At 39.0% G+C, this 9,855-nt stretch overlaps 1 protein-coding gene across 1 annotated transcript; it reads right to left on the reverse strand.

Annotated features, from left to right (window-relative positions):
- Window positions 1-2,936: 2,936 nt before the first annotated feature.
- SMG8 (SMG8 nonsense mediated mRNA decay factor) lies at window positions 2,937-8,170 on the reverse strand. Its single transcript, XM_051994146.1, has 4 exons — window positions 6,376-8,170; window positions 5,639-5,784; window positions 3,799-4,671; window positions 2,937-3,314 (listed from the first exon to the last, which is right to left on the reverse strand). Exons 1-4 carry the CDS (start codon window positions 8,153-8,155, stop codon window positions 3,117-3,119), a joined length of 2,997 nt encoding a protein of 998 aa, XP_051850106.1. The 5' UTR covers window positions 8,156-8,170; the 3' UTR covers window positions 2,937-3,116.
- Between the last annotated feature and the right edge of the window lie 1,685 nt (window positions 8,171-9,855).

The raw sequence follows: 9,855 nt of genomic DNA on the forward strand, positions 1-9,855 counted from the left end.
ATGGGGAACATAGTATGAAAATAACTAGGTACATGCAAGATTCAAAGGATAGAAAGCAATATTAGAGGCACTAGAAGCTAGGGCAATGACAAAAAAAATATCTGGAGGATTTGAGTTGACTCTCAAAAAGAGGCAGAGGTGAAGGGGAAGTGAATTCTAAGCACAAGGGAGGGCCAGTGAAAAGGTAAAGAAAGTTAGGCCATGTAGTTGAATCATAAATGTATGAAGGGGAGTAAAGCATAAGAAAACTAGAAAGATAAGCTGGGACCAAGTCATAAATTTCATAAAAAATTATTAGTTTTTCCTTTTTTTTGTTGTAAGGCAAAAGAAAAATTGCAAAAAATGTTATAAGTTCAGTGCACAATAAAAACAACTTGATAAAATAGTCTATCAAGTTGTTTAAGGATTAAAAAAATTAATAACTCTCCTTATTGTTTAAATAAATAATAAATGCTACTAGCAGAATAATCTGAAATTAAAAAAAAAACTAAAGTGAATTCCAATTATCAGAGGAAAATATATAAAAGTTATTTATTAACTTTAAATGGGACTAAAGTTCCACCAATACCAAGAGTAATACCAAAAATGACAAGAACACTAGGAATATCGTTTGCTCAATAGACACACACTTCCAAAGACCTTTAACTTTCATTTTATGTAAGCTGCTGGTAATAAAGAATAAATTTTTTTTTTAAATTTCTAGTTGTCCCACAAAAAAAAATCTAGTGTCTAAGACATATAGGTTGATATTCAGTACAAACTCCCCATTCCCTCCAGGAATAAATAGCAAGCTGTCAAGAATTTAGAAAATTAATGAGGAACAATGGATTAAGGTAAAATCCTATAGAGGGGAAGGATACAAACAATAATCCTCACCTGTTTAGTTCCCTTTTACTTAATGAAGGCACAGTTATATAAGGGGGAAAAAAATACACCTAGCAAAAGTTATTGGCTTTGAAAAAAAAATTGCCTAATTACTTATTTTTTTCTTGTAGTTTAAAATAAAGCACTAATAACTGTTTCTTCCTATTCAAGAAAACCTGCTTTAAAAAAAAAAATGGAAAGTAGCCTGGCAAAAATTAGGACTAGATCAACACTATTATCTATCACAAAATAAATTCAGACTGGATATATAACCTAAATATCAAAAATTGCTTATCATTTAAAATATTTGCAAATAGAGATATCTGGGCAATCTTGGTTAGGAAAAATACCAATTAAATATGAATTAAGAGATGATTTGAGGATTAAATGAAAGATTTCAATGACAAAAAATTTGAAGACTTTGAAGAAGACAACTGAGATTCTAAATTATTATACCCATGAATTTGGCAAAGATAACATAAGATAAAATTATAATGTTGGGGGTCTTGTGCAAAGGTATGAACATTAATTCATTGATAGTAGAGCTATGAATTGTCTCCAAAGTTCTGGCAAACAATCTGGAATTATATGGGAAAAATTCACTAAGCCAGAGATTGTCAAACTCACTCACACTCACTGTAACCCATGATACTCCTCCCCTTCTGCCACCAAGTGTGAACCGAACATTAAAATGCAATTGGGAAATAAAAACAAAATAAATAAAATACTAATAATGTTAATATGTAGTTTTCCAAGTCAATATGTAGCTCATGGGAATTCTTATGTACAGTTTAATGGGACCCATTTCTATTTGAGTTAGATACCACTACACTAAATTATATCATCATTTGACATAGCAATACCATTACTAATGGAATATGATTCTAACATGACATCTGGGGTTTTCTTGGCAGAGTACTGTAATAGTTTGTCATTTCCTTCTCCATACAGTTGAGGAAACTGAGGCAAATAGGGTGAAGTGACTTGTTCAAGGGCACACAGCTAGTAAGTGTCTGAGACCAGATTTGATCTCAGGAAGAGAAGTCTTACTGACTCAGGTGACTCCAGATACCAAAACTCTATCCACTGCGCCATCTAGCTACTCCAAGGAATATTACTATACCATAAAAATGACAAGAAAATCTCACAAAATTGTAAAAACATGTCTGAAGTGATATAGAACACACTCAAGAGAATCATTCACACAACCATCACAACAGTATAGCAAAAGAAAAAATTAAAGTGTTCCAGAACTGTGTAATCAATGCAGTGCCCAATTGTGATTGCAGAGGACTTTATGGAAAGGATGCTTCTTCCTGCTTAGGCAACGAGGTGGTAGCAATACATACAGAATAAGGCATATATTTTCAGATATAGCTAATATGGTATTAATTAGAATTTCCTGACTGTATTCATTTGGTATACAGAAAGCTTCTATTTGGGGATAAGAGAAAGATTGGGAAATGACAGTGATATTTTTTAAAAGGAAAAAGCATCAATAAAACAAGAGAAAAGAATAATTTAATTTTGCTGGTATCTAGGGCTGTTCATTTATGATGAAAAGGTTATCACATCAGCACCTCTATCTTTATTCATACCTACCATCAAGGGTTAAGATTCTATGTCTCAATGAATGGCACAAATGTCAAAAATATAGTTTTATGTTAACATTTTGGACTAATGATTATTTCAATAAATTTCAGTGCCTGTTTTAAAAACTGGTCCATCTATGGCCCAAGAATGTAATGGTCTGAAAAAAAAAAAAAAACAATTCCCATAAAAAAAAGCTTTAACGGATAATATTAATAAATTAGTATTTAATTTAAGAAGCTAAACCACCTTTCATTCTTGCCAGATTAATCTTACCAAATTTTACTCTATTTTGAGGAAATTTTTAATAACTATCTCTTGACAAAAATCCCAGTCCAAACATCTACTTTATCCAATATCAGGATTATCTTTCATCTTTCAACATTTGGGGATGCAAATTCAAATACAGAAGATAACGCTTTAATGTAGAACACTGAAACACATAGAAGGAAATAAGAGGGATCAACAGTAATAACAGTATCTTTCTTGTTCCTTTTGAGAACATCCAATTTTTATTAGGAAGGTGAATTGTATTCCCAATAAATAGCAACAAGATTCCCAAAAAATGGAACAATTACTGTCCAGATGTTAACCCTTGTAATTAAAAGCCATGTTGAGTTGAAAAAGGAGTTTAAGAATAGGATTGATCTGCTTGGAAAACACTACTGTGTAACTGCTTTAAGAACCCCTCGGATGACCTTGTAGCTCATTAATTGCACATTTTCCTTGGGAGGAAAACAAGGTCCACGATCAGTCACATAAGCATAAGGGAACCGTAGTACCCACAATCCATCAGGTGGAAGGGTGATTTCCTGCTTCTCAGGGTAGAATACTGGACAAGGTGGTGGACCTGGTTGAACCTGAAAAAAAATGTAAAGAAAATACCTTATATTTCTCAAAAAGATCATTTAACAATACACATCAGTAACACAAGATTCTAAAGAGTTAATCATGGGACTTGAAGAACATATACCTCAGCAGATATGTTTGTAGCTCTAAAATTATACTTATCCAATCTACCTGGCTTATAATAGTCTATCTGACCTATATGGTCTATAATAAATTTTAAATTTCAATAAGTACACTCTTTCCCTAGAGATTTAAAATTTAAACCCCAATCCCTGAATTATCATATTTTAATAGGATGAACTGATTGAGTAAACCAACACACTTTAATTCTTTTCAGAAATCGATGCTGTCTCATAGTTTAAGTTTTGCCTGACATTGTAGAATGAACATAAAATGCATTCTGTAACTTGTTGCTCAATGAATTACTTTTATATTATCTTAAAACAAAATGTTTGTTGGCGTGATCAAAATGGCATGATCTTTCCCCTTCCTTACCTGAGGCGTTAATATTATTTGTAAAGGAGCATCAGGAACCACAATAAAAAGCCTCATAAGTTGAGCATAATGCGGTTTTAGTCCTCGACCCTGAGATGATGACAGAATATATAAAGGCATATCACTATTGAGAGCTTTGATTGCAGATTCCTTTGGCCCGCTTCCCATTACTTTCATCACTTTGTCAGGGCCAGAGCACATGAATCTCCGACCACGAGAGTCTTCATATTCAAATCCCACAAAAGCTCTAGCTATATCATCTCGCCGCCTTCCTCTTCCCATGACAACTGAACTTCTCTTTCCAGGAACAGCCTTATTTGGAGCCGGCCAAGAGTTTGTGTCTAAGTCTCCTTCATCTTCAGATCTTGTCCTGATGACAATGTCCCAAGGCATAAGATAATTTGTTCCTGGAATGAAACCCTGTTGGTCTAAGCCAGTGTGAAAGTTATAAGACTTAGCAGGGCCTAGTTTGACCAAAGACCAGCTGGAAAATTTGGGTAAAAGACCTTTAGGACAATTTGAATGTAGCATGCCTGGGAGGTATTCAACTGTGGATGCCTGACGATCAACCAAATTTGGACGTTTCTCAGTTTTTACTTCCCCTTGTCCATGAGCTTCAGGGTTGTCTCCTCCTGCTTGTGGATCAGCTGGATATGTGCCTAAGCTGTCAGTGGACTGACCAAGACTCAATGCTAAACTCAGACTTGTGCTGTCTCCTTGGGTTTGAGGTTCTTTTTCTTTAAGTTTTTCAGCATCTGTATCTGGAGGGGCAGGTGATGATTCATTTTTGGCAGGAGCAGGATCAGGGGTACTTGGCTCAAATATTGGGAAATTGATATGATCCAGTTTTCCACAACATTTTTCTTCTAGAAGCTATGAAAAATGCAAAACAATTAATCTTTTATTTCAAACAACAAAATCCATCATTTATGCCAAATAACCAAGGAACTATAATTTAACATTTAATGAACATTAAACATAATTATCAAAATAAGTACTTTTTACTATAAGCATATATAACCATATCAACATAATTATCATACCTTCTCTCTCATACAGCAGGAATTTTCTATGAAAACTATGATACATTTAGTAACTATAACAATATAAAGGAAAAGCGAATGAAAATGACAAAGCCTAATGAATGCTTAGAGGAAATAACTATAAATTGGTATAATGCTTCATACTCAAATGATTTAGGATCTAATAAATTTAGATATTCCCTCCAAACATGCAGACTGCAATCCATCTATACCTGTCCATTGGTGTGGCTCCTGTCCTTCCACTATACTTTTTTTAACTTAATTTTTATTGCTATCTTTTTTTTTTTTTTTAGATTGATAAAAGAGGTTTATTATTAGATAAGCAAAGGTAAAGTATAGGCGAAGGTAGAGATAAGGAGGGCACTGGACAAAGGGTCCAGTGGGCAGAGGGTCCTCACGTGGTAGCCATGTTTGGAATCTCTGCCTTATTGCTATCTTTTAACAACATCTGAACTTCCCTTATGTTCTTCCCATCTAAGAGAGCCATTCTTCATAACATGGCTTTTTGGGGGGTAAAGGGACAAGGGAAGGAAGAAGGAAAAAACAATTTAGCATAATCAAATATTTAGGAAAAAAAAAAATCCAGCATTGTATGCAATGTTCCATTTCTTGGGACTCCCTCCCCCAGCCTCAGCAAAAAAGTAAACAAAGATATTTTATACACTGACATATATTAATTTAAATGTATTTAGTTAATAGGCTATATAGTAGTAGTTCAATGTTAATTTTTTAAAATTAATTATTCTTTAATTATCTGGTATTCAGAAAACAAATGAAAATGAACATGAGGCACCTACCTGATAAAAGTCATAATTAGCTGCTTTGATATCAAAGGGGTCGTCTCGAGGTGCTTGTTTCCTTCCACAGTTACAGGCACCAGTGGACCGAGCTCTGCTGTTGTGATACAAGACAGGAGGATTTCTGTCAGCTTCCGGCTTTTCTCCTATAACAAACCAATGGGCATTTACTTCACAAATACCAAGAATAAGTCAAGTTTAATCTATATTCTACTATTTCCAACCCCAGAACTTCTTTGAAAAATTCTAGAAGAGACTTTATGAAATATATGGCAGAAGAAACTGATAAAGAATATTAAAAAAAAAAAACACTTTTTTTTTTAACTTTAAAGATCTAAGGATTTTTGTAAATATGCCCTGTTGATCACATTGATCAAGAACATTTAATGTAGTGCCTTGTTGGAAGTATGTGCTTAATAAAGATCTCTTGAATGATTACACCTGATTATATAATCAAATCAAATTAGATTTCAATATGCCCTCTTCATAGCCATAGTTAGAATTTAGTTTACAAGTTTTAATTCCATTTTCTGGTTATCATTTACTAATCCATCAATATTCCTAAGACAAGAGTCTCATATTTTAATATTGGGAAAATTATTGATGGATATACTAAGTTTTGCCTGGGGAAAAAAAAATCCTGCCTCTTTTTAAATATGTAGGACTCTCTTATGAACCAAAACAAAAACTCAGGAGAAACAAAGTGATTTCAAAACAATAAAGAAAATTTAAACTACCTGATTTAGGTAGTGAGTGAAATTTATGTACACAGTGTTGATCTGTTAAGCTCCTCTCCTCACAAAGTTGGTGGCCATTGCTCCAAAATTTGTAGCAGTCTTCATGCAACTGCATGGCATATTTGTGAAAGGCGGGGCCCCGGGCATGTTGACTATAGACCCGAAGAGCCTGGGCAAGCTGATTCTTATGGACAGTCATTGTGTAATTATGGGGCAGATTGGACTGGTAGGCACTGTGAGCCATGGGCAATGCTTTCTGACACCGGTTTTCTGAGAACTTTGTATCAATATCCAAAAAACCCTCCAGAACTTTGATACTGCTTAAAATCTTGGAGGTAATTTCTCCTGTGGGAGAAGCGGGATCTTCCTCTTTCCCATCAATGGCTACTTCGTATAATTTTGAAGCAGCTGCAATCCACTTCTGATAGGTAGGGAGTTCAAAGTGAGAAGGCTGCGGATTCCTGCCCACACTGTCATCAAAACCTTTCTTGCTCAGTACCAGCTCAACATGCTGCCACAGAAATTCTCGGAGGGTGAAATCCACGAGCTGGCCTGAAGAAGAGCTGGAGCTGCTGCTGTTCTCTATGTGGAAGGAAAGCTGTTGACGACTGTGCTGTCTCATCACTTGGTACCGCCTCGGTCCAGAGAGGGGTGCGGGGACCAACAGGGACTCGGGGTCTTTCACAGTGCAGTGGCTCCGAAGCTGGTCCAGCAACATGCCCACTGGGTCTTCCTCCTGCCCTCCAGGGACAATGTACACAAAAGCCTGGTTGGCAGGAACGGTGAAGAGGCAGTTGATACTCTGATTGGTCAGGACTCGACTCTTGCGAAAAATGCGGTAGATCTGGTCCTCCAGGGCATGCTGGAGCCTCCTTTTGGGGGAGTGCTTCTTGGGTTTATCTGGATGGGCTGGGTCTTGGTTCCGGGGAGGGTCCACCTTCAGAGCCCCGTTGAGTTGAAAGAGAAAGAGGAGTCTGGGCGGGCAAGGCCGGCAGTTTAGCTTCCAGTCCTTGCCCACTGGGCAGTCCTTGATGGCAGTCTTGAGGAGGGGCAGCACCTTTTGCCTCAACCCATCCAGAGCTCGGAAGACCCGGTCGTAAGTGATATCAAAGGAGCAGGTAGGGTGGACCAAGAGCAGGATGTGACAGACGGAGAAGAGGTAGAGGAGGCTGAGGCACTGCAGCTTCTCTTGGTGCTTCCAGAACTCGTGGGCTTCGGCGTGAGGCAGAGACGAGAGGCCCCCTCCCACCTCTCCGCTCTGCAGGGCTCGGCAGGCCCGGAGCAGCTGCGAGTTGTCACAGATGGACGTCAGCAGCAGGTACAGGACTTTGCTTTCTTGGTTGTAGTAGGCCTGGAGGAGGCTGTAGTCCTGGGAGGTCGGGTCCTCCTTGGTCGTTTCGGGGGCTGCCGCGCTCGCCCGCGCCGACTCCCCGCCGCCAGCCCCGGCGTCCCCAGCTCCGCCGGCCTCCCCCACGGTTCCGGCCTCGGCGCCCGACCCTGGCCCTGGTTCCGCTGGGTCCTGACAGCGAAACAGGGGGAAGACTTGCCGGTCGCACACGGTGTTCACCAGCGAGAACTTCTCGGAGCTGAGGCGCAGCGCCGTCTTGCCGAAGATTCCCACCACGCAGATCTCATCCTCCCGCCACGGCGGCTCCGCCCCACCCGTTCCGCCGCCGCTGCCGCCGCCGCTGCCCTCCGCCGGCGACCCTGCGGGGCTCGCAGCACCGGCCCCGGCCGCTGCCCCGAGCAGCAGCTCCCGCAGGCTGACCGGGCCCGCCATGATGCCGTGCCGCTGGCCCGCTCCTTCCGGTCCGGGTCCGTCCTGGACACCCTTCCGGCACCCGGAGCGCTGTCAACCCTACTTCCGGTCCGTTCTCCATCAATCTTCCCTGGGGCTCGCCACCTAGTTTTCTTCATCTTTTCTTTTGAGAACAGAATGTAGATAGCCTGAGTGGAGAATTTATGTCCCCTTTCATTCGTCTTTCGGCTCTCACTCGAGGAAGCCTAGCACCCCTCCTGGACTGTTGGAAATGTGATTGTGACCGCTCATTCCCAAGGAGTTTGCCTTAGTTAATCTCTACCCTAAGCCAAGGAAGAGCAGTTTGGGGGAGAAATGATGGTGTTGTGCCAGAGATGAAAATGACGATAATGGGGATGATGCTCAGAACTGAGAGCTTTTAGTTTTTAAATTTTAATAATAATTCTATATATAGACATAACTATAATATAATAATAACTAACATTTATACAGTGCTTCCTGTGGACCAGACACTGTATTAAGTGCTTGGCAAATATTGTCTCATTTGATCTTCCCAACAACCCTGGAAAGTAGTAATTATTTCGCTTTTTAGGAAAGGAGGCAAATAGATATTAACTGACTTGCCCATGCTCACACAGCTAGTAAGTGTCTAAAGTGTTTGAATGCTTGTCCTCCTGATTTCAGGCCCATCTCTCTATCCACAACCCCTTATCCCCTTTGACAGATGAGGAAACTGAGGAATAAAGATACTTCTCCTGACACATAGCCAGCCTCGGCAGATTGAGTGTCAGACAGCAAGTAGGCCTATTGTTGCTAGATCCTAGAAGGTGTGGAGGGGGATAATATGTGAGAAGATTGAAAAAGTAGGAAAAAACCAAGTTAAAATGCCAAACAGACTTTTTATTTGATCCTGGAGGTAAAAGGGAGTCAGTAGAGTTGAAATAGTTAAGACATGTACTTTAGAGAAATCACACTGGTGATTTAGTCAAGGGTAGATTGTGTCAGGGAGAGACGAGACAGGAATACCAATAAGGAAATTATTGCAATAATGCAGGAAAGAGATGATATGCTTGGGTATACTTGTATGATAATACCTATGTGCATGGAGAGAAGAGAGCTGTTATAATTGTAAAAATGATAAGTTTTGACCAAAAAAGAACCAATATGTGGGGTGCAAAATAGTGAGAAATTGAAAATGCCATTGAGGTTGCAAACCTGAGTGACAGGGAGAATCACAATGTTCACAAGAGAAAAGCTGGGAAGAAGAGAGGACTTGGTGGCAAGGATCATGAGTTCTGTTCTGGACATAATGAGTTCAAAAGTCAATTTAAAATGTAATTGATGATACAAAACTGAACTTTAAGAGAGAACTCAAGTCTAGACATATAGATCTGGGAATCATTTACAAAGAGATGATAGTTGAATTTATGGGAGCTGATGAAATTCCAAAAGAGAAAAAGAACATGCTTAGTGGGAGTAACCTGGACAAAAAAAGAGCAAAGCAGACAGCAACAGTCAGATAAGAAAACCAGAAGAGAGCAGTGATGAAAATTAGAAAGAAGAGCATATCCAGGAGAGGATGGTCAACAATGTCTGAGACCATGAATTTAGAAAAGGCTGTTAGATTTGGCAATTAAGAGATTTTTCTAAAAATTTCATTTCTTATTCTACCCTAACTCATTAGATTTACTGATAACAAAATTTATTTTTAGAAAATTGAT

The sequence above is a fragment of the Antechinus flavipes genome, chromosome 4 (genome assembly GCF_016432865.1).
Source record: "Antechinus flavipes isolate AdamAnt ecotype Samford, QLD, Australia chromosome 4, AdamAnt_v2, whole genome shotgun sequence".
NCBI classification, from domain to species: domain Eukaryota; kingdom Metazoa; phylum Chordata; class Mammalia; order Dasyuromorphia; family Dasyuridae; genus Antechinus; species Antechinus flavipes.